This window comes from Panthera tigris, chromosome C1 (genome assembly GCF_018350195.1).
Source record: "Panthera tigris isolate Pti1 chromosome C1, P.tigris_Pti1_mat1.1, whole genome shotgun sequence".
In the NCBI taxonomy this organism is placed as follows: Eukaryota; Metazoa; Chordata; class Mammalia; order Carnivora; family Felidae; genus Panthera; species Panthera tigris.
Window position 1 is genome coordinate 186,409,870 of NC_056667.1, and position 25,457 is coordinate 186,435,326.

At 43.2% G+C, this 25,457-nt stretch overlaps 1 protein-coding gene across 1 annotated transcript in view; it reads left to right on the forward strand.

The window, feature by feature from the left end:
* The window catches only part of KIAA2012 (KIAA2012 ortholog), a 110,140-nt gene that overhangs the window by 23,788 nt on the left and 60,895 nt on the right, over nt 1-25,457 (forward strand). Inside the window, exons 6-12 of the mRNA XM_042995081.1 lie at nt 967-1,150; nt 1,771-1,913; nt 4,665-4,833; nt 5,600-5,749; nt 8,781-8,951; nt 11,762-11,872; nt 23,131-23,199. Of these exons, the coding sequence (XP_042851015.1) occupies nt 967-1,150; nt 1,771-1,913; nt 4,665-4,833; nt 5,600-5,749; nt 8,781-8,951; nt 11,762-11,872; nt 23,131-23,199 (997 nt within the window). The remainder of the gene's footprint in view (nt 1-966; nt 1,151-1,770; nt 1,914-4,664; nt 4,834-5,599; nt 5,750-8,780; nt 8,952-11,761; nt 11,873-23,130; nt 23,200-25,457) is intronic.

The window sequence follows — 25,457 nt, forward strand, 5'->3', positions numbered from 1 at the left end:
TTCAAGCCTATTGACTACGGTTTTCCAAAGGATCACATGTGGAACACTGCCAGCTGCTCAATGAAAAAAAGAATTTTGTGGGATTATACATTTGGGAAACGCTGCATACCATATCCTCCTCCCAGAGAGTCACAGGACACATTTGAATATAAACCATTTGGGGAAGTTCTATAGGTGAAGTAGCTGGTTTAACTTTAACACATGGTTTTCCAAATTTCTTTAACCACAGAGTCTCCCTACACTCTTTGCCCCATCTAGGCAACTGGAGTCTTCTAGACAAGAGCTCTTGGCCTTACAGTTGGAAAAGCCTTGGTTTGAATCCCGGATATGACTAGTTGTGGTGAGCCTGATAAAGAAACGTAACTGACTGAGCCTGAATTACTTATTTTGTAAAATGGAGCTGTTATCATACATACTCACTAGCTACCATGAGGATTAAATCCCTTAAAATGTAAAAATGCTTTCTAAACTCTAAGGTGTGTGTGTGTGTGTGTGTGCGCGCGCGCGCGTGTAAGATGACAGTGGTTCAGAGCAATATAGACAACACATGCTCCTATCTTCAAGCTCAGTTGACTTACAAGAAGGTCACTGTGAGCTGGAAAGGGGGAGAAGAGAGGTGCCACATGGCAGAAGGGCAAAGGGAGAGACCTTTTACAATGCATAGAGATAAGGATCATAGAGCTTCGTTTTTTAAATTTTTTTTCAGGAAAGCACTATATGAAAGAAAAAGAAAGTACTATATGTCAGGCATGGTTAAAGGTCATTCCTCCTCTATGAATAGTAAAATGTTTTATTATAACAAACAACATTAGAGATCTTGCTATTACAACCATGTTTTTCTTCCTAGGCTGCAAAGGAGATTTCTTCCTTGGAACTACAGTCTAGCGCAAGGTCTGACTGTTAAAGGAACCTGCTCTATTCCTTTACAAAGCCTGTTTACAGGAATGTGTATCTGTCATTCCCCAGGACACATCAATAGAGAATCACCCTCGTATACACACTTCAAAGGAGAGCCACAATGAAAAAATACAGCAAACCTCCAGAAGGGCCTTTGGGCATGCCTGCATCGATCATTCTTGGCTCCTGAGTGACAAATCCCACATTACATTCTATGGAGGGGCCTTCCCCAATAGAAAGGCAGATCTCAGCGGTAAGAAGCCAAACATCTTGCTTGTTAATATGGGTAACCCTAATCATGCAGAGTTCATTTAAGAACACTGAGGCATGCTGAGCATCACTCCCTCATGTCTTTTATCTTAGAAAGTAACAAAGTCCAGTCGAAGGTGGCAACAAGACTGACAACCCCCTTTTTTGCCTAGTACTCAAGCGCACGCATACTGCAATTAGACCGCCTGGGTTTAACCCCACTTTCCAGTTGTGATCTTAGGCAAGTTATTTGATCTTGCTGAGGCTCAGTTTCCTCACCTGTAGATTGGGGATAAGAATAATCCCTTCATAAGACTATTGTGGGGATTAAGTGAGTTATTGCACATAAAATACTTTGTATAATTCTTTTCCTATATTTAGTACTTAGTATGTGTTAACTGCTACTATTATTATCATTCTCTCCATCACCTGACTTGCCAGCAAGAACCCAACCCAGGTAATGAGATTAGGACTCCCTGAACCTGCCTCAGCCAAAGCCATGGCTGTCTCAGTGCCTGTCCTTGCCTCTATTCCTATTAACCCCAAAGTGATAGAAGTTGAAAGTCAACTGTCTGTCCACATACCTGCAACTAATAAGTTCTCATTCCCATCCTATTTCTACAGACAGACAAGAGAATATAAAACTCCACAAGGGCAGAAGCAGTCACTTGTTACAGGAGCCTCCTGCTGAAAGATGCCTTTTCCCTCCTATAGCACCTGCCACTGGCTCAGAGAAAAACACAGCTGGGGAAGTGAAGAAGAAAAAGGTTGTGTGTATGTGTGTGTGTGTGCATGTGCACATGTGCATGCATGCTTGCTCTTAAAAGATTAATCTCAATCTAGCAATGAGACAACTAAAAGGGATGTCTCAGAGAACTGGCCCTACTTGCTATTGAGCTCATCATGTGCAGCTAGAATAAAGCTGTAGTAATTTACTAAATGTTGAAAATGGTGCACTACAAGGAGTTTCAGCTGCCCCAGTTCTACCTTAAAGCATATGATATTACCGCACTCTGGTGGCAGCAGAGTCCTTTGTGCTATTAAGGGGTTGGGGGTTATCTGTAACGGACGGAATTTGAGCTTATAAGCAGTTGACCCACTTCAAACTCAAAATGCTAGAGATCTTGAATTTAGCAATGGATTTGCTTGAGGATCTGTCACCTTTGAAAATGTACAGTAAATATGGCAAGTTTATCAACCTTTTCAAAAGTCAAGTACACCATTTCCCCCGAGAATGTTCCTAGTTGTCTCTGGCATCATCCTGCCTTGCAATTCTATGTGGGTCTTCCATGGTTTGGAGGTACCTGTGCTGAGCAGGAACAAGTGGGGACTCTGGAATGCTCTGCCTGTAGCAGTTGCATGAACTCAAGCCCTCTGAGCTGCAGTGACCTCATCTGTGCACACAGATAATAATGCCCACCTCACAGGGCTGATGGAAGGATGAAATGAGTTGATGCATTTTTGTGAAAGTATCTTGTCTTGGATTGGGAACTATAGCAATGTTAGTTCATTGTGGGGACTCATGTCCTCTGAAGTGACACTGGAGGAGCCATGGGCATTCCAGGTGGTCTTGGTGTCGATGAGGGAGGTTATTTTCAGTCTGTTCAGGATTTTCTCAGATTTCCTGTATCTAACCTGATCTAAACCTTCCCATCCATACCAGAAAGGCCTCTGTCTTCCCCAGTTCCTTTTGAACCAGGGTAAACAGTAGGCCTGATCTGCCAGAGTCACTGCATGCCTAAGGAAAGCCCTTGATTTCATACCCCAGGTCAGCCCAGAACCAAGGCAGGCTCAGAAGACAGGAGTCCTTTCCTTCAACCCTTGTATATGGTTTAGCAGAGGAAGGCAGTATTTTCCACTATATTAAAACTCTATATAAAGTTTTAATTGGAATAAAGAAATTAAGGCTTGGCTTGTCAGCATACCTCACACAAATCATTTGGATTTCCACATAGATTTCTCAATGCAAACCTTGTCAAACAAAATGCACAAGGTCAGTATTCAGAAAAGGGCAGTTGGTGGGCAGCTGACACCTAGACAGTTAAGGTCTCTAGGAACATAAAGATCCTATGTGCATACACTTGGTTAATCATTTTCTTAATGTCTCAAAATTTTAAATATCATCCTGCATATACTTGGTTGAATTTCCTTCCTCATCCAACTCTAAACGTGTAGGGTGTTTGCGTGTGTTTCTGATCATTGTTTTCTCTTTGAACACACACACAAAATGAAAAACAGTTTTCTTTTTCCTCCTGTGAAATTGAACTCCTTGAAACCCAGAACACGTATACATTTCACAGAGCCAAATTCATATGTTAAAAGCTGCAAACTAAAAGGAGGAATTTTCAGCAACTTTTTAAAAAAAATTGTTAAATGTTTATTTATTTTTGAGAGAGAGAGAGAGAGAGAGACAGACAGAGTGTGAATGGAGGAGGGGCAGAGAGATGGAGACACAGAATTCAAAGGAGGCTCCAGGCTCCAAGCTGTCAGCACAGAGCCCACCACAGGGCTCGAACTCATGAACTGTGAGATCATGACCTGAGCTGAAGTCAGACACAACTGACTGAACTACCCAGGCTCCCCTCAGTAACTTTTGAGTAACTGGAAAGAGGAGACCCTAAGTACTACTACCCTCAATGTCTCATTCTCTCTCTCTCCCTGTCTCTCTTTCTCTCTGAACACACACACACACACACACACACACACACACACACACACACGTTGGGGTTTTTTGGACACAAAAAATTGGGCTAAAGTTACCACTGATTCTGTCACATGGTGATTCATTTTCAGCTATGTTTCTATTGCAGAAATGTGAAGATACCTAGATATTCTTCAAGTGGCAAGACTATACCTAATGAGAGAAGAGCCTACTCTCAAAGAAATATCCCATGAAAAATTCTAATCCCAAACATTATTGTAACTACGTGTAATTAGCTCATTCTATACTCACAGGTAGCAAGTATGATTACTCCCATTTTACAGAAAAAGAAATTGAGGCTTAAAGAGTTTACATAAAGTAAGCAAATACAAATGCATATTCCTACTTTCTGCTCTTTGTAACCTAAAATGTTGCACAGTCAGTGTTCTGTGCCTTGCTTTTTTCCCTTAGCAACACACACAGGGATTCCTCACTTTCCATACACAGAAATCTCAGCTATATCATTCCAACCCGGCTTAGTTTCCTCGGCTGCAAGACAAAGAAAGACTACATTTTGTCTTGAAGGCTGTCGAATTTATCATGTTTATACATCTCAGAGGAATCAAAGGATGGATTAAGGGAGGGGCATTTCCCAGTTCCCAAGAAGCAAAGCGGCACCACTCTGATCATACAGCCAGCTCCCCGGTTAGTCGGTTGGTCGGCTTTACTTCTCAGCCATGGGTACTGAAGCTACATCACACCCAGCAGCACCTGGTGCTAGAGATACAAGAAGATACAGTGTTGTTTGTCCTCTGCAAGCAGCAGTTTTTAAATACCTGCCATGTTGGGTTTCGTTTTGTTTTCAAATTTTCTCCAGGTGCCAAAGGCTTTGAAACTACCTCCCATCTCAGAAGAACCACCCAGAGTCCTGAACCCCCTGAGGAGTCCATTTAAAGCCAATGAACCTCCAGCAGAACTCTTTATCTTCCCAGTGGAGATTCATTTCCACACCCAACATCCCTCAAAAGAAAAGTCACACAGAAGAGGTAGATCACCTGTGTTTAGGTGTTCCTGAGGGAACTCAGGCAGGCACTTGGATGTGGGTCTCCCTAATGTAAATGTCTCCTAAATCATGGTTTACCCTCCTCAGAGTCATCATCTTCAGAGAACATTTTTTAAAGGAAGAAAAAGGGTAAAATCTAGAAGTCGATGCCTTCTGGTCATATTCACATGTCCCCATATGGTAGTAAAGATGGCCTCCTGCATGGGTTGGTTTTTTTTCTTTTTTTTAAGTTTATTTTTTTGAGAGAGAGAAAGAGAGTGAGAGAGTGCACACAAGGGGGAAGGGTCAGAGAGAGAGAGAGACAGAACCCCAAGCAGACACTGCACACTGTCAGCACGGAGCCAGACATGGGGCTCAAAACCACAAACCGCGATATTGTGACCTGAGCCAAAATCAAGAGTTGGATGCTTAACCAACTAAACCCTGGCCTCCTGCATTTTCATGCTAATCTCTTATCTGTTAACCCCACTAGAAAGGATATGCCCCTTAAAAGCTCTTGCAAAAGTACCAGAATTGCCTCTAATTGGCCAGGCTTGAGTTGCATGCCCAACCTAGACCCAATCATTGCAGCTAAGACAATGAAGTGTGCTCATTAGCCAGTCACACGCCCATCCCCAGAGTCAGGGAATGGACACAGCTCCACCCAAACCACATAGTGTGAGCAGGGGAGAGATGGGTCCCCAAAAAGAAGAGACAGTTGGCAAAAACCACAGACATCTACAAAACTTGGCTTTCTCCTTGTCTCCTAGGTGCTCCACACCCTGAGTCAGGACCAGAAACAGAAGAAAAGGTCAGGGCTTTCCGGAAACCTCCCATGAAGCATGCATCCCTAGAAAAGCCAAGGGAGTTAACAGTGCATCTCCCAGTGGACACGGGCAGGGACATGCTCTCACCTCAAGGTAGCTATTCATTCCCTCCAGTATCCCACAGGACTCTCACCCTGAAAGGAAACAAGGCAAGACACACAAGGAACCTCAGCCATGAAGAAGGAGGCTGGAAGGGAAGCTAGTTGCTCCCCTGCCACTCGAAAATGGCTTAGTTCAGGCAGCAGCTGTCTTCACCAAAGTGCTATCATAAGACCAACTTAGTGTCTAGTTCATGCAACTTACTCACTGAATCATCCCCCTACTAACAGTTTCTGGTTGCAGATGTAAAACAGCACCAGACTTACTAAAACTTTGCTGCATGCTTTATAGTTTATCTTATGTTTTTAGCCAATGAAATTCCATTTCTAATCAATTTAAGAATATTTATTTATTCATTAAAAGTCATAATATCAATAAAAGACTTCAATTTTTCAAGACATCACATGGACATTTGAAACTATACATATGAGTATACCTAAGGGAATCTTTTATGTGTTGATAGGTTGGAAGTAATGGGTCATATTTGGAAAGCCCCTCATTTTCACAAAACCGAACGTCCTTTCCAATGGGCAAGATGACTGTATGATAAATGTTGAGTGGTCTCTGACGAGTGCTAATGAAAAGTAAAAGGATGAGCATTCATATTTATGGAGTTCTTCCTCTGTGCCAGTTACCATCCTTAGTTTATCTCATTTACTCCTCACAACAACCTTACCCTCATTTCAGAGATCAGAAAACTGAAGGCCTGAGAGATAAGTAACTTGTTTGAGGTCACACAATTACAAGTGGCCTAGCTGGGATAGGAGCTCAGGCCTTCTGATGCCAGAATCTGTCTTCCTACCCATTACACTGTCTTTCAGAATAAACAATACAATGAGCAGGTCAGAACATTCTTGAGATGTTTCAATATTGAAAGCTTCCTTTGATTATTGGGGAAAGAGCTCATTTACTCTATCTCTTAAGTGAGAGTTAATCATCCTAAAGATTCTGAAGTTTCCTTAAAAAAAAAAAAATCTAGATGTGGGCAAGGGTTGTTCTGTGTGCAAACAGGTAGGAAAGCAGCTTTCCACCTGTGGGTCACAACGTCAGGTGCACAGTCTGAGCCACTGAGATCAGTGGCAATATTGGTAAATTTCATCTTTGATATTGCTCACCTCACACTGCTCTCCACTTGTTTTGAGCTGCCATGTTCACCAGGTATCTAGAGCTTGTGCATCGTCTGCCGCCCTACCAGAGGGAACCTGGTCTGAGAAGTCCCTGATACGTTGGTGTGAGTTAGTTCAGTATGTGACCCAACCTAGTGGTAGAAGCATAAAGAAGAGTCTAAAAAGGCAAGATTTCCATGACAATCTTTTTTACAAGGTTCCTAGGACAAGGGTGTTTAAAGCTGCTAAGCAGAACTGCCCCATTGCTAGAGGTTGCACATACCCATTTACTTGCTTAGCCCTGGATAATCTCACCTCTAGTATCATAAAAATAAAACAAGATTTTATATATGCATATACACCATATATTTTTTTTTGATGAACCACCTGAGATTAAATTGCAGACTTTGTATATTTCTTCCTTAGCAGCACATATTTCCTGAGAGCAATGAGTTTCTCATTCATAGACACAATGTAATTACCACACTCAAGAAAATTAACATTGATGCAATATTATTTTTTTTTGTTTTAATTTTTTTTTTTTAATGTTTACTCACCTTTGAGAGAGAGAGACAGACAGAGCACAAGCAGGGGAGGGGCAGAGAGACAGGGAGACACAGAATCAGAAGCAGGCTCCAGGCTCTGAGCTGTCAGCCCAGAGCCTGACACAGGGCTCAAACCCACAATCCATGAGATCATGACCTGAGCCGAAGTCAGGCTCTCAACTGACTGAGCCACCCAGGTGCCCCGCAACATTACTTTCTAATACATAGTCCATATTCAAATTTTCCTAATTATACCAGTAATGTTCCTTATAGTTTTTCCCCCCCCAAGCAATCCAGGACTCTACTCAGGATCATGTATTGTATTTAATTGTCCCATGTCTTTAGAATCTTGTTCTTCATGACATTTGACATTTTTGAAGAGGATAGACTAGTTGCTTTTCAGATTGCTCTCAATTTTGATTTGTCTGTTTCCTTGTGATTAGATTCAGATGCAACATTTTTGGCAAGAAGAGTATGTAAGTGACAATACATCCTTCCCAGCAATCACATCAAAAGACACAAAATATCCCTTCATATTTATTTCATTTGTTATAATTTGTTTTATTATAGGGGATGTTAAATTTCACTATTTAGTTAAAGGTGGTGTCTACTAGATTTCTCCATTATAAAGATACATTTTCCCTTTGTAATAAATAAGTAGCCTATGATACTTTGAAATTGTGTGTGAAGCCAGCTTTGAAACACAACAGCAACAGTGTTAAACGTGAAATAAAGACCACTCTCTGAGATTAAGACAAGGTCTCAATCACTTAGATTACTGGGTTTCACCCTTCCTAGAATAGTCCCTACTGATTTTGAAAAAGAGCTGGAGGAAGAGAACAGAAGTGAAGGGAATGATGTGCTTTGTGTAGCATTATCATCAATCCCATTACCCTCTATCATCTGGAAGGTGTTACTTTGTACTTTATAACCTTGAGGAACCAAGTGATCATTGGTTCTGCGTAGAAAAATTGCTTTGTGGTTGAAACTCTGTAATCAACAATCCCATGAGCCCCAAGATGGGGGCTTTCTAATTTGAGATTTTGGTCTAGAAGGTTCTCATAGCCTCTCTAGCCTTTTTTCTATCTCAGGAGCCTGTGAACAAGATGAGAACAATAACCACTGCTCGGGTCCTCCCAGTGCTTACAGGCTCCCCAACTGAAGGGCCACTGTTCTAGCTAGCCACTTTGGCCATGGGAGACACCTGGCCTCCACTCCTTAGCAGGGCTAGAAAAGAGGGACAAACTTAAGAACAACTGGAATAAACCAGCCTAAGCACAAGGAGCTATCAACCAAGTCAAAAAAAAAGGTTCTTTCTCCTTCTTGCCGATTCAGAAATTCTCACTTGTGCTTTTTCTCCTTTTGCTCTGGAAGGTGATGATGCCCCACCCCAAAATATGACCCCACCAATGTCCCTGATTAAAGGAATAAAAAGTCCAGAGAGCCAGAGGGGCCGGGACAGCCCCAGGACATCAGGCTGCAACAGCTCCACAGGCCCCATGGACGTGAGAAGGGCCAAGGGGACACTCCCAGCAGAAGGACAAGGTAATCACTTCTGGGGTATACAGATGCTCCCCACCCCCACCCCCACCCAGCTTGTCTGTGGCTCTTGGCTCATTTAAATCATCTGCCAGGGCCACACAGCAGCTGTGATGTAAGCTGTTTGAAAGCCACCCCATTGAAAAGAGGAAATGAGCAGTGTTTCCAACAATGTCTGGGATTAATGTTCACCATGCATATTCCTAAAGAGTCAGTACATGTTTTAAGGGTTTGCTGCACCAACATGCACTGCCAAGCTGTTCTGTGCTCTCCTCACTTCTGGCAGCAGTATGTAATGACACAGCTCCCTGTGCTCATCAGGGAGACACGCTACTGGATTTACCAGGATATTCAACACCCTCCCTGGGGCAAGGGAGCCTGGTGACATGACCCTGCCAACAGGAAGAGTCCCCTGAGAGAAGCTGCCCTCCAGCCTGAGGCCTGTTCACAGAGAAAGAAGGACCCTGGGTTTCTACTGAAGGGTGAGGCAGAGCAAATCCACATCCTCTATGACTTAGGCCCACTTAAAGTTCTTATCCTTAAGGGCTAACAGTCTAGGAGGAGACTAAGATGCTTATACAAGAGCAATAATGCAGAGACAGTGCAGCAATAGCTTCCACGGGGGGCTTTGATCTAAAAGCAGCTCATAAAGCAAAAATTGCCCAGAGTCCAAATTACCCGAGAGTCCCTTAGGGAGGTGCCATGCTGGACACTTTCTAGACCATTTTCTAGAAAGTGCAGCCCAGCCAGCTATTCCTCCTTCATGGGAGTGTTGGGCTGCTTTCTCTGGCTGAGCCCCAGATGAAGGAGATCAGTGTGTGTTTGGGTGCCAGACAATGTGAAGAAAGTATCTCTGTTAACAGCAGAATCACACTCAGGGCTGCAAGAAACTCACTCTCTGAGAGGCACATGGGAACTGAGAACCACAAAGACAGCAAGTATGGCATCTTTCATTTTCATCTCATGCCACTCAGGGACAGGATGCCTCACTGTTTAAGTCTCTGACTCCCTCCCTCCTTCCCCCAAGCATGTATAGTTGAAACCTTGTAAGCATAAATTAAATACATAGATCAGTAACTCCTTTATGTGTTTGCAGCTTCCCTAACACTGCAATGGTCAAAATCAAACTCCTCTCTTTCACTACCTCTCTATCTCTTTCTCCAAAGATGTCATTTTCACTTATAAACTATTTCTGTAAGGAATCTTTCTCCTACAACACTCTCCCCTTTTATACTTGCATGGCAGTGATCCTCTATTAAATTTGATACAAATGAACCAAACTTTGGGTACAGTCATGTCAGTAACAAGGGTGTTCTAGGAGGTTGCATAGCCCAAGACAAATCACAGCAAACACACACACACACACACACACACACACACACACACACACACACACACTTGGACATTTTTATAAAGGGAGTATCTGATTAGAATGGGGGCACCTGGGTGGCTCAGTTGGTTGAGTGTCAGATTTCAGTTCAGGTCAGGATCTCACAGTTTATGAGTTCAAGCCCAGCATCAGGCTCTGTGTTGACAGCTCACAGCCTGGAGTCTGCTTTGGATTCTGTGTCTCCCTCTCTCTCTGCCCCTCCCCTGCTCATTCTCTGTCTCTCCCTCCCTCTCAAAAACAAATAAACACTAAAAAAAAAAAAAAAAGAAAAAATGAATACCAGGGCCATGACTATGATAAGAATGCAGCCTAAAGCCCCAAGTGTGTTGGCTAAGTGTGTGTAAATGAATGTGTATATGAGAACACATGTGTGTATGAGGGTATGTGTATACTTATATGCCTACATGAGTGCTTGTGTGTATATATGTGTGTGTGTGATTATGCAGGCATGCATGCCTGAGGACAAGTGTGCATGTATTGATGTGTGTCCTTGTTCATGCACGGTACATGTGTACATGCGTGCACACATGCATGTGTGGTTGTGCATGCATGCGTGTGCACACTTGCTTTGCATATATATGTGTGTGCACACCTGTAATTAGATGTGTGTGCACATCTGTAAATGTGTGTGTTTCTGTGTGTGCATCTTATGCCTGTGTGTGTGTATGTGTGTGTCCTTGTAAGCATCCATGTGGCCAGTGGCCGGCTCTCCTCCTGACCCCTGTGCCACAGTGATAGGGAAGGGAAGGTTATAGAAACACCTTCAACTCTTCTAAGCAACAGAGGGAAATACAGCTTCCTTCTTCTCAGTGGCCTGAGGACCTGGAGTCACTGAGCAGTCCCAGCATTGATCCATAGGGTAGGCTGTACTGCAGAGCCCGGCAGAGAGACATGTGATGGAAAAGGGAAGCAGAGGCTGAAATCACATAGCCCTGTGCCCAGGGGCTGGGCTACACACCACCCTAGCCTTGCCAATATAGGGCTGCTTGAGCAAATCCACATCCTCTATGACTTAGGCCCACTTAAAGTTCTTATCCTTAAGGGCTAACAGTCTAGGAGGAGACTAAGATGCTTATACAAGAGCAATAATGCAGAGACAGTGCAGCAATAGCTTCCACGGGGAGCTTTGATCTAAAAGCAGCTCATAAAGCAAAAATTGCCCAGAGTCCAAATGTGAGACCCCTTTGCCAGAGTCTCACAAAGGCATGACATAGGCTAGTGGCAGTCCCACACTGACCTCCAGAAAGCAGGACGTAAATGCTGGCCCTGCTCTGCCAAATCCCAGGAGTAGGGCTGACCCTGCACTCTGGCAAGCACCTGAGCACACTAGCATCTGCCTGCTGGGGATTCGGGGAGCACAGTCCAGGTGAAGCCTGCCTCCCCTGCACTGGGGCTAACATTGTCCATGCTTGTGTTTATTTTCAAGAAGATTCCAAAGACCCCACACCGGGACACTTCTTGCTGGGTCCAGATGGAGAAAACATCTGCCTATCCCTCCCCAGGCCTACTGAAACCAAGGAGCCTCTTTCAAGTAAAGGTAAGATGCTACACCGCAGGCCAGCCTCACTTTTATATGGAAAGATTTTACCTGTAGCTTCCAAAACTTCCCAGCAGCAGAGACATCGTTAAAAACAGATGCAAGTCAGCCAGTTTCTCCCCTCTCACTGACACAGAGGTGCTTCTGTAGCTCAGACACAATAACCCAATGTTTGCATGACAAGTTTACTCTTGCTGGAGCATCTGGAGAGGGAAGTTCCTGTGGAATGGCTTGGAGGAGGTCTAATGTGCTGTGTTGATGCCTTGATGAGAATGATAAAGCCCTTTTGGTAATTGCCCAAACTAAACACTGCCTTTTCTCTTCTTTCCAGCCACCTTCCAGAGGTGGAGATGGTTAATTGGTAATCCAATCAGGTATCCTTGTTATGTGCGTTGGTTCATTGCTGCAAATCATTTGGCTTCTGACAGATATCAAAGCAGTTTCCAAAAACCCTCTGGCACATTACCTTTTTGGAGAAGAGATGCTGGCTCTGGGCAATAGCCATTTTGCAAAGGGAAAAAAAAAAATGAAGTCAGAGGGTGATGAGTATCAACCACCCAGGAACCATCATGATGTGTATGTGTGAGACGTATGCCCAGCAGGCCTCTTGATGAGGGAGATTAAAATCTGTACTCATTTGGTGAGTTATGTCACCACTGGCTTAATAAAAAGAGCATGGATTCAAAGCCAGGAGATTTGAGTAGCCCTGGCTTGTCCTCTGCCTCCATCTACATGTCAGATGACTTTGGGTCAGTCCCTCCCAGTGTTCAAGGTCCCTCATCCAAAATGAGAAGATCAACTCCTCTACCTCCAGCAGCTAGGAAGTTTCTTGACTATTGCTGCAGTTTACATATTGCATCTATTGCTTGGAAATAGATGATTAGTACATGGGTTTCCAGAAACTAGAATGCATTCAATTCCAAATTCAGTGTTAAAGAACTTTCATCACCACTTGGGTTATTGCATGATATAAGTATAAAAATAACTTGGATCTGTATTGGCAGAAGCAGCATTTGGACAGGTGGAGGCCACTGTCAGTGTGACACAGCTGGTACAACAACTGGAGAGCAAATATGATTCTGTTCACCTGCCACACATTTGTCCACTCCGTTCTAGGAGAAATAGCTCCCCTTTTGGTAAAGCAAAAGCCAGAAGCAGAAAAGGAAATATTTAGGCTTTAAGTTCGTTGTCACATTGTCAGTATGATGTTTCAGTCATTTTGGTATTCCCAGCACCTAACATCGTCCCTAACACATACATAGCAGGATCACAATCAATTTTCATTGAAAAGTCTTTCAATAATGTCCACACAAAAGGAGGAAAGAGATATGAAACTTATGCTGAATAAATGGAGACTTGTCTGCCATCTTGTGCTAGTTCCATGAACAATACATTTAATCCTCTCAAGCCTAAAGGCATTCACGGTAAGCTTGTTGAATGAATCAATCCATCAGTCAGTCAGTCACTGGCCTCTTGCCAGCCTTTCCTCCACATACAATTGGTGGACCTTTAGCCCTGATGGTGATTGGAATGTGTCCTGGAAGACAAGGCAGAACCTGAAACCCACATCTCCCTACGGGGGGCCCATAGAACAGGTCTAGCCTTTGGAGAGTCTCTGTGAATAGGAAAGATTTTGTTGCTGTTGTTTTGTTTCATTTCATTTTGAGAAGGAGTATACTAAAAAAAATGTCCAACTCTTGCAAAGGACTTGCTCCAATTACACCAAACTCTTTGTAGCTCAGTTTGTTCAGATCCATCTCTACCATCCTCCCCTCCCTATCCTTCCAGTCTCGTCTCCCATCACATTCAGGCCCACGCTTTCCTCATCTCTCCGATGGCCCAGACATTCAGGCTTCCTTCTCTTATGCCCCTCCCAGCCTTTGCCCAATTGTTCACAAATATTGAGAATTGTTTTAAGTTCCAGGCAAAGGCTCATCTTTTCTGGGACAGTTTTCTTAATAAATCCACCTCCTCTCTTATAACTGCCTCAGCCCATTCCTCTCTCTCAATCCCAGTTTTGTGATTATTGTTTTTAATATGCATCTGTTTTCTGTTTAGCTCCTCAAATATATTACATGAGTCCCAGAGAACCTCTTATCTTTATCACATGTCCAAGAAATACTTGCTGATTGATTTGAATACCCCAGGTACCACAAAGGAAAGTTCTTTGGGGATCACGTTGGGTTGTTGTTGTTGTTGTTGTTGTTGTTGTTGTTGTTAATTTTTTAAAAATCTTGAGTAAAGGAGACAATATGATCTGTCTGATCTTTCTGAGACTCTCAGACTCTGTCAACATCTATTTGGAAATACATTCTTAGGCAATTAGATCATGATATCTTGCTTTCAGAGAGCATAGAGAAATGGATATAAACCTTCAGAAGAAAAAAAAAAGATGTGAAGGCTAGAGATGGAATTTGACACTCTTGGTTATGTTGGGATATTGCAACACTTAGAAAATGCAAAGTCTTAAGAAAGGAAAAGTTCACTTGGAAGGATATAAGTCAAAGCAGTGGCTGTGCTCTCTGCATTGCTTATCCTTGAGTCAGATCCTTCACCTATGTTCCCAGTAATGGTGGCCACAAGAGAAGTTTTCTAAGTTTTTTCATTGCAAGAAGTTCAAGGATGTCTGTGCCAGTGATTCAGGTTGAGACTTCAGGTCCCATGTAAATTTAAATTTTATTTAATGTTTGTTTGTTTGTTTGTTTGTTTGTTTAGAGCGAGGAGGGGCAGAGAGAGGGAGGAAAAGAGAGAAACCCCAAGCAGGCTCCATGCTGTAAGCAAGAACCTGCCACAGGGCTCAATCTCACGAACCATGAGATCATGACCTGAGCTGAAATCAAGAGTCAGACACTTAACCAACTGAGCCACCCATATGCCCCCTTGTAAATTTAAATTCTTGATCTCTTTCAGAGTTTCCAGTTAGCACTTGTTCTTGTCCTAAATGGATTTTTACCCCAAATATGTTCTTTATGTTTTGGTCATTTATTTTATTATTTTTTTAATGTTTATTTATTTGTGTGTGTGTGTGTGTGTGTGTGTGTGTGTGTGTGTGTGTGAGAGAGAGAGAGAGAGAGAGAGACAGAGAGAGAGACAGAGAGAGAGAGAGAGAGAGCATGAGAAGGGGAGGGGCAGAGAGAGAGAGAGAGAGAGGGACATAGAGGATCCAAAGCAGGCTCTGCACTGTGAGTGCAGAGTCCAATTCAGGGCTCAAACTCCTGAACCACGAGATCATGACCTGAGCTGAAATTGAGAGTTGGCTGCTTAACTGACTGAGCAACCCAGGCACCCCTGTTTTGGTCATTTAATTAGCATCCTTCTTCTTACAACTTTTTCTTGGTTCTTGGTATGGTGGTTTTAAAATATGTCCACAAATTCTCTGACACTTGTTCCTCCAAAAGGGAGAAACTAATACTCCTTCCCTTGAGTATAGATGGGACATAGTGGCTCATTTCTAATAAATGTAGAATATGACAGAATTGACCCAGACTGAGCCTGGGTCATAAAAGGCACTGTGGCTTCCTCCTGGCTCTTTCTCTTGGATTCCTCACTCTGGGGAAAGCCAACCATCATGTCTGTCATGAGGCTACTCAAGCAACTTTGTGGAGAGGTCCATATGGCAAGGAAGTAACACCTCCTGCCAGCAGCTAGAATAAACTTTCCAGGCTTATGGGTAAACTAGCTTGAGAGGAGATGCTCCAGCCCCAGTGAAACCTTCAGATGACCACCCTGCCTGACATTGTGACTACAGCCTCACAAGAAACTCTGCACTAGAATCACACACCAAAGCCACTCCCAGATTCCCACAGAAACTGTGCAAGATATAATAAAGGTTTCTTGTTCTTAGGTCAGTAGATTTGGCGATAGTTTTAGCAATAGATCATATACTTCGTGTCACTTCCTGGTGATCTGCAATTTGGTAAACAGAAACATGTAGGGTCTGAAGAATATTCCAGCTGGTCTCAAAACACTGATTATTTAGAAGCAAACATACTAAACGGTTGACTTTTTCTTTGCTTTCCCCATTTGGCATCTGTGATAATGCTGGTTGTGGCAACCCATGGGTAAAAGAATACGATTTTCATTGAGTAGTCTTTCTCTTAACAACTGGTGCCTTGGACGCCTGGGTGGCTCAGTCGGTTAAAGCGTCCGACTTCAGCTCAGGTCACGATCTCGCGGTCCGTGAGTTCGAGCCCCGCGTCGGGCTCTGGGCTGACGGCTCAGAGCCTGGAGCCTGCTTCTGATTCTGTGTCTCCCTCTCTCTCTGCCCCTCCCCTGTTCATGCTGTGTCTCTCTCTGTCTCAAAAATAAATAAATGTTAAAAAAATAATTAAAAAAAAAAAAACTGGTGCCTTAAAGATGACAGGAGAGTTAAAGGAGGAAAAGTCCGTTGGGGTGCCTGGGTGGCTCAGTCAGTTGAGTGTCTGACTTTGTCTCAGGTCGTGATCTCACGGTTCAAGGATTTAAACTCTACATTGGGCTTTGCACTGACAGTGCAGAGTCTACTTCAGATTCTCTCTCTCTCTCTCTCTCTCTCTCTCTGCCCCTTCCCCCACCTCTCTCTAAAATAAATAAACATTGAATTAAAAAAAAAAAATAAAGGAGGAAAAGTCCTTTAGACAAAATAGTGTTCAGGGTAAAAAGAAAGAACTCCAGACTAAGGGTCCAAAGTCTTGGGGTTTATGCTCAGCTCTACCACCTGCAATTTCTGTGATCATGGCCAAGTAATTTCACTGCTGTGGACTTCAGCTTCCTCATATGGGAAAAGAGTAGATGGAATTAGATCCAATCCTCCCAGACTATGTCCCATAGAACTCCAATTCCTCAGAAGATTAACAGGCATTATGTAAAAAACAAAAGATTCTGAGGTCAAATAAGTGTGGAAACCAGTGAGCTAAATTAGCTAAGCAGATTTCTTACTGCAGGACTTCACAAGGCCTCTAATATGCTAACGTGAATTACTGCTCTTTCAGATGAGGATATGCATTGTTGCCCAAACTTATTTGACCACTTAATTATTTATTGTTTTCAGCAAAGCACATGTGGATCTAAGTCATTTTTGGAACACTTTGGAAAATGCTAAACTGATGCTTTCTAAGGTTCCTTCCAGCTATAACGTTGTATGTTACTAAATATGCCCTTTTCCCAAGGAGACTCTCTTGGTGGGGCATTTCTGCTGTCTAAATCCTGAAGCAGGATCTCAGCCATTCAATAATTCACAACTGTTCTTATTCTCATTTTCCAAACATCACTTCTAATCATAAGGTCCACAATCCATCCATCTGAGTGAGAAGTAGAGGAAAGTAAGAAGCAGCCAGTGTGCAAATTTTGGACTGATTGCAAATTTTGCCCAATCAGTGTTTGTTAATAACCCATAAGAAATAATGTTGCCAGTTCTAATAATCTCAGGTCAATTGAAATATAGGAAAATGTGACTGGATATGGTCACTTGGCACCTAGCACTGTCTTCCAGTGGGCCTTCCTGTATTGCAGAGGCAAGGATAAAAACACTTCCTGGATAACCTTTGCCATCAGGAGGCTACACGCAAATTGGGTTCTGCCAAAGAGCTGCTCTAGCAAGAGCCATGGAGGGCAGAAGCAAGGCAGAAGCTTTGGGCTACTTGTGCTGACAAGCAAGCTTATGAAGACTGAGGTAGTTGCTACAGCAACTTTATAAGCACCAAGTTCTGTATAGTAACTCCATTCCTTTTTAAAATACATGGTGGTTTCTGTTCTCCACTAAGCCCTGACCAACATACTCTCCTTACAGAAATTATGGGAGATTCCCATGAGGCTCAGCATGGAGCTAATTTGGGTCTGTCACATAGACCACACAGCAGGCTGTGATAGCTGTGCTTATTCCTGGACTTCATAGAGAAGTAGGGTTCTTTCCCTCATCACAGTGAGGCCAGCAAAGCCCCAGCAGCCCACACTGGAAGGTGTTCTGATAGCCACCAGCAGAGAGCCACTAAAAAAATACTAGGAAGCCTCCTTTCCTTTGACAAAAACCTCTCATGATTCCTATAAGCACAAAAATTCCCCTACCTCATATTTGGCTAAAAATGTGTCATCACCACTTTATGCCTCCCAAAGAAGAAAAATGTCAAAAATAATAGTTCTCTCTGAATCTGTTGGAAATTATTTTTTTAAGGAAAAAAATCAATAATGAAGTATTGAAGAATATTTAGTTCCTCTTTATTTTTTTGCATATGATGATACTTACATTTTTTAGAAAGCCCATGAAATTATGAATTCTACCTCCCTTACATTTGTTCTATTTCGGAGAACCCCAGAGTTAAGACGGAATGGAGGCATGACCTTCATCATCATTTAAGCAGAGGAAGCGCTTATCAAATAGACTTGCTGAGGACACTAGTAAATTATATGGATAACGGCAAAGCTGTCTGGTTGAAGTGGGGTTGGTCTATGTCCCCCCCAACTTCTCCACAGCTCAGCTAATTCTTCCCCTCCTAAGATTGTTCCTGGGTAGGGGGTCTATACAGAGCCACTAGAGGTATGAGACCACAGTTTGCAAACTCTCTCATTCTATAGATAAGGACACTGAGGCCCAGGAAAGTATGGTGATTTGCCCAAAGTCACACAGCTTCTATGTGGCAAATCTAAGGCTCAAATCCAGATCTTCCTGCACCCACTCAGGTCAAAGCTCTTCCTACTAAATCATATTTACCTCCAGTCCTTCTTGTCCAAGTTTCCAGGCTTCAACGACTAGCTGAATTCCCACCTTCTTTGTGACGGCTTACCTGATGTCATGCTAATTGCCGATTTCTTAGATTCCACTAATTCTTACTGCCTGGGCCTCTCACCAGGCACTTCATCACTTCCTTTACCATTTTTACTTTTTATCTTCTTTCCTCAAGATTTAAAACTCCTATGGGTTAATCCCCTTTATCTACTTCTGAATATCCCAGAAAATACCATGGGCACTCCTGGAATACTGCCCATAAATAATGGTTGAAACTGTGAGTAGCAGAGACTTTAATTGTTCACCAATATCCATTCTTTCATTATTCCTTTTATTAAAAGCATCCAGGGGCACCTGAGTGGCTCAGCCCGTTGAGCATCTGACTCTTCATCATGCCTCAGTTCATGATCTCACAGTTCATGGGCTCGAGCCCCTTGTCGGGATTTGTACTGACAGTGCAGAGCCTGCTTGGGATTCTCTCTCTCCCTCTCTCTCTGCTCCTCCCCCACTCACACACGTGTGTGTATGTGCATTCTTTCTCTCTCCCTCTCTCAAAATAAATAAATACACATTTAAAAGCATCCAAATTTAGCTGAATATATGGCTGCTGGCTAGAAATTACGTTTTTCCAGCCTCTCTTGCAACCAAGTATGGCCATGTGATTAAGTTGTGGTTAATGAAATGTGAATAGAAGTAACGTGTGCAACTTCCAGGTTATTTTCTTAAAAAGGACACTGCTTGCCTTCCTCTTTACCAAAGGAGGTTGGTCTTCTTTCCCCTTGGACTCGGCTGAGGTGGTAAAACAGCTCAACCAGGTAGAAGAGGGCAATAGTCGATGAGAAAATGGAGCCATAAGATATAAGAAACATCAGTGCTCAGATAACTTCATGAAGCAAAGCCACCCTGATCTGCCCACCTACCTCTCAACTCTTATCAGAAAGATAAATAAATGTTTATCTTTTAGAGTCTCTTGTCACAGCAGCTCACCATGTTCCTTAGCTAAAATAATGTGACTATAATAACATCTGCCATCCCAAACCATAAGAGACTCTTAAAAACAGAGAACAAACTGAGGGTTGCTGGAAGGGAGGTAGGCAGGGGGATGGGCTAAATGGGTGATGGGTATTAAGGAAGGCACTTGTGATGAGCACTGGGCATTATATGTAAGTGATGAATCACTAAATTCTACTCCTGAAATCATTATTACACTATATGTTAACTAACTTGGACTTAAATAAAAATTAAAAATAAAAAAAAGTTCATGCTACCCAAAAAAAGGATTATTCTCAAATGTGTTCCCAATTCCAGTCCTCAGAATGATACTGAAATACATGATAAAGTGTGTTTCCTTGTTAGCATAAAAAAATATCTGCCATCCCAGTTCCCACTTGGTAACATATTGCAGTACATCTTGTAAAGTATTAAGTAAACTTCTTATATAAAATATTATTGGACCTAAAAGAGAGAAGACCCATTACATGTGTGTTTAACTCCTATAATAAAATGTGAATGCCTATCATATGCAAGGGACAGAGAAAGAGGTTGATATTGAGTGCAAACATTCTCAGGCACTGTATCACCGGTGTCATCTCATTCCATCAGCCAGTAATCCCATGAAGTGAGTATTTTCATTCACATATCAGTGTGGGGAAACAAACACGGGAGCCTAACTCCCCTGTGCACTTTGATTTCACCCTGTAAGCAGTGAGCTTATTCATTCCCAGGCATCCCTATCCCAGAGCTTGCACTCTCTCATCCTGTTTCCAAGGCTCAGCATCTGTGGCTACTGCCCAGCAGGGCCTCACAGCCCATGTGAGGACAGACTCACAAGGAATGAACTCCACCACAAGACAGAATGGCAGGAGTGCTGCATTAGAGGCCTAACCAACACGATTCAGGGGTGCTCAAGGAAGGAGTGATCAATTCTAACCTAGAGCATCCAGGGGCTCCAGGGAGGGATTTTTGCAGAGAAATTCCATTTGCACTAACCTTTGAGAAATTAGTAAAAGTGGATAAACAGTGCAGAGAGAAAGACATGACCAGCTGAGGGACCAGCATGAACAAAGACAGGAAAGTAGAATATGTGTAGAAAATGACAAGCGGCCATGTGTATGGATTGTGAGGGGCTTTGCGGGAAGAGACGGGGCTGAAAGTCAGGCCAGGGCCAGAGCAGAGACCTTGTGTTCCAGGATAAAGCTATCGATGATGCTTTTTAGGCAACAAGGAATCACAGATGTTTGAGGAGGGGTGTCATGTAACCCAGTGCGTGTGCCAGCATGAAGGAACAGGCAAGAGAAAAGGCTGAGCGCTCAGGCTACTGCAGAGCCATCCAGGCAACAGCTGATGAGGGCCTGAACAGAAGGCAGTGCACAGACATGGGGGATGCTGCCTGGATGTGGGGACGTGCACCAGCTCTCTAACTCTGAGCAGCCAGTGACAAGCCTGATTACTAGAGTCTCTTTACAAAACTAGCTACAATCTTCATCTCCAATTTTCCACTCAAATTACCTTTTTTCTGTTTTCACTTTCAGTTAAGAGGGTTTCTTTGGAGGCTGTGGGTGGGGAGCGGGAGGGGGATGTATTACACTTAAGATAAAGCAACAGTTAAGGCCCTGGAGCCCATCACCCCCACAGCAGCACACACAGGGCCACAGCTCTCTCTTGAGTGGCATTCAGTTCCAGCCACGTCCCTCATTTTTAAAAAAATTTTTTTTTGATGTTTACATTTATTTTTGAAGGAAAGAGAGACAGAGCATGAGGGGGGAGGGGCAGAGAGAGAGGGAGATACAGAATCCGAAGCAGGATCCAGGCTCTGAGCTGTCAGCACAGAGCCCCACGCCCGGCTCAAACCTGTAAACCACGAGATCATGACCTGAGCGGAAGTCGGAGGCTTAACCGACTGAGCCACCCAGGTGCCCCTCCACTCCCCTCATTGTAAGTTACACTCCCCACCAACACACATACAAAATAAATTTCAGTGTCACACACCTCTCAGCTTGTCAGTGTGCAGTGTGCCTGTTTTCTGGCTTATGTGCTCTTGGGGAAATGGTTGAGCTTCCTAGCAGACAACAATGGTATACAGTAAGAGTCCTAAGGAAAACCCTCAGAGCAAATTTCTTGGGAGCTGTAAGGCAAAGGGTGAGGCGGTAAGCAGTGATGGAAAGTGTGTGTATAACCCTGTACCCTCTTACCCCCACACACAGCGAGGTTTCTCTTTCATGATTGTTTTAGCCTCTTTTTCCTTTCCAACCACCGACCACTCAATTCTTTGAGGGAAAATTAACATTCATTATGCAATTTATCTCTCTCCTTTTAATCCGGAGTGTCTGTCTCCAAGGTCCCTACTCAATAATTAATGTTTGTTCTCATTTCCCATTCTCCAGAGCATCTATTCTTGAACTGTAGGGTCAACAATTAACACTAATTATGGCTTTTCCTCTCTCCAGTGTTGGTTCTCAGAATCCCAAGTTGCCCTGCTCAGCCTAAGTTGTGTGTGTGTGTGCGGCTGTGTGTGTGTACTCGAGAGGTGGAAAAACACCAAGGAACAGGCTTTTCCAAGCCCACCACAGTTTAGCAAATCAATAAAAACAAACATTCTTTTTCGGCACCCTCTCTAGTTTATTATCAGCAATGAGACAAAGAAGCATAAATACATACATACATATATAAATATATTTGGAAATGAGTCTGGAGGGGGACGGTTAGAAGATTTCAAAATACTTTCCAGTTGGAATTTTCTAGGATTCCTTCTGACTTTTTCCTCCATATTGTTATCTCCTCAATATCACAAACCCACCCTGCCCCACCCCCCAAATTTCCCATTAAAAACTGTTCTTCCATTTCAGATCCACTTAGTTGACCCCTTTGCAATCCATTACCACCACCACCCCTTAATTTTCCTTCTCTGGTCTGTCATCCAAATTCTCCTCATCCATTAAAACAGCATTGCTTCAACGAGTTTTCATTTTGACTGACAAGGACAGCCAGAAGAATAATTTTTGCCCAAGGTAACTTTAAGAGATTGCAAAAAAAAAGAATCATGAGGGCTGTGCAAAAGCCTGTCTGTCTTCTTGGCTGGAATCAGATGGGTTAGAATCCCCCCCGACTCCCCTGGTCCAACCCTTGTATTTGCACTACAGCTGCAGGCTGGGGCTCCTCACGCTTGTCTGTCATCCCCCCATTGCTGCACGCTCTGGGGCCCCATAGCACATCTGCTGTTCAAATCTGGGCATCTCCTCACAGCATGTGTCAAGCATTAACTGTTTCATGCTCTTGCTCTATAAAAAGTTTTCCTCTCAGAATTTCAGCATCATGGTCCCTACAGGATTTCACTCTTAAACATCTTCAATAAAAGTATTATTTTCTTCAGCACTTTTTAAATCCCAGATCAACCTTCTCTCCATGATAGCACCAACAGATTTTTTTAAACCCTTCAGTTTATTATGATGAGGCTTAAGCATCAAAGCCTCCACTTGGTTTTCCCTTGTCTTGAGGTAAGAAAAATAGCTTTTTTCAAGACTTTTTCACACTCACAGGTAAAACCCTTATTGTTTTTCAGCCTATGAATCTATCAATTCAAATACCAGCCATGAAAAGGAGGGGTCTAGTATTCAACACCTCCTAAAAGGTAAGCTTTTCCTCTAAAAAGGTCACTTTTAGGGGCACCTGGGTGGCTGAGTTGGTTAAACATCCAACTTCAGCTCAGGTCATGATCTCACGGTTTGTGAGTTCAAGCCCCATATCAGGCTCTGTGCTGACAGCTCAGAGCCTGGAGCCAGCTTCAGATTCTGTGTCCCCTTTCTCTCTGCCCCACCTCTGCTCGCGCTCTGTCTCTCTTCTCTCTCTCAAAAATAAATAAACTTAAAAAAAAAAAGGTCAGGGAGCCTGGGTGGCTTAGTCGGTTAAGTGTCCAACTTCAGCTCAGGTCATGATCTCACGGTTCATGAGTTTGAGGCCCGCCTAAGGCTCTGTGCTGACAGCTCAGAGCCTGGAACCTGCTTTGGATTCTGTGTCTCCCTCTTTCTTTGCCCCTACCCCGCTCATGCTGTCTCTCTCTTTCTCTCAAAAATAAATAAATGTTAAAAACAATTTTTTAAAAAAGGTCACCTCTACTTCTCCTCTATGTCATTTGACTCCCATACATATTATTTGATACTGAGACCTCCAGAAACACACAATTTCTCCCCAAATATAGCAATAAGTAGGAAAGAGGATTCACTTCTTGGAGAGCCTGGGAAATGTGGTGTCCTCATGAGTTATGCATGGGCAGCACTGTGTGCTGTGGTCTGAGTGTAAATCCTAGGGGAGAAGAGAAGCTGAACCAAGTGCTTGTACTTGGTTGGCCCAGGAAGGGAAATCCGCAAGGATGCCCTGTGGGTTCTGCAGGTCACACACTGCACAATTCACATTATGATGAGGTAGACATTGCCCCTCGCATTGTGCTCAGCCTGCACAACTACAAATGAGGAAACTTTGAAAAATGCTCCCAGGCATGGTTTTGGTTTTTTTTTTTTTTTTTTTTTTTGGTTTTTTGTTTTTTTTTAAGAGAGAGAGAGGGTGCAAGTGAACGAGGGGCAGAGAGAGAGAGAACCCCAGGAGGGACAAAGAGAGAGAATCGGGGCTTAAGCATACAAACTGTGAGATCATGACTTAAGCCGAAGTCAGATGCTTAATGACTCAGCCACCTAGGCCCCCACTCAGGCATGTTTTCTAAATGGAGGACTGAAGCCAGCACTACCTCTTCCAAGCTTCCTTTCACACTTCACTCCCCCCCATGCAGAAAGAAGCCAAAACGAGAAGTGTAGGCTGACTTTGCAGTTCATCCTCCACCTACCACCATTGCTTCAGACCAGGGGTAAAGGATGATTATGTAGAGACCACCTCTCTCTCCCCAAAATTGTCTTTGATTAATAGAGAAATGTGTATGGTCTTCCTCACTGCTTATTTGGGGACAGGCAGCAATGAATCTCCAATGAAGGACCTGCTATAGTGACAGGAAGCAATGCCACGGATGGTGTGCTGGAGCCAGAGCTGGGGGGAGGGAATTGGTTTTGCCAGACACCACAAGACTAAAAGGAGAGAAGGCCCAATCATATGCTTGCCAATCCCAAAATCTGTAAGCAGAGAATACTTGAGAGCCTGGCTCTCTGCATTACCCCTCCTGCCATTCTCCTTGGATGGACATGCTGACCATGGTAGGAAGTTTCAGCGTCAGCTCTGTTCATTCTCACTTATTAGTTGGAACTGGGCCAGAGCAGCTCTTAATAGGAGCTCTCTGGTGAATGATGATGGTGATGGTGGAGATGATAGGTACCACTGTTGTCTCTCTTTGATATGCCAAGCATTGTGCTGAATGCTTTACATTCATTATTTCACTTCATCCTCACACCAATGATAGGAGGTAAATTCTATCATTATCTTCATTTTTCATCTAGGACAATGTGGCTCAGAGAGGTTAAGTGACTTGCCTAAGGTCACACACTAAATGGAGAAGCTGTGATTGGAAGCCAAGAACCCTTCCTTTTTTACCATGATGCAGGGGTAGTGGCGATATCAATCTAAATAGGCATGTTGCCATCTGACAGTATGGAGAGTTTAGGAAATTACTGACCTAACAACTCCTATAAATAAATGGTTTTTGTTACACATCCTTTTATTCCTCCAATTTCCCTTACTCAGCATCAGACACCCTTTTGTGGGTAACAGTGAAAATGATTTACAACTTTCAGAGACATGGGGAGGACAGAAGCTGAATAAAAGCAGGAATAGGTTGGGAGAACCAAACTCTTGAGACAGATTTTCAAGTAAGATAGGCCATTTACAGAGTAGCTCTCCAGACCAGAATCATTCTTCCTCATACGGCCAAAAATGTTATAATTTCATTTC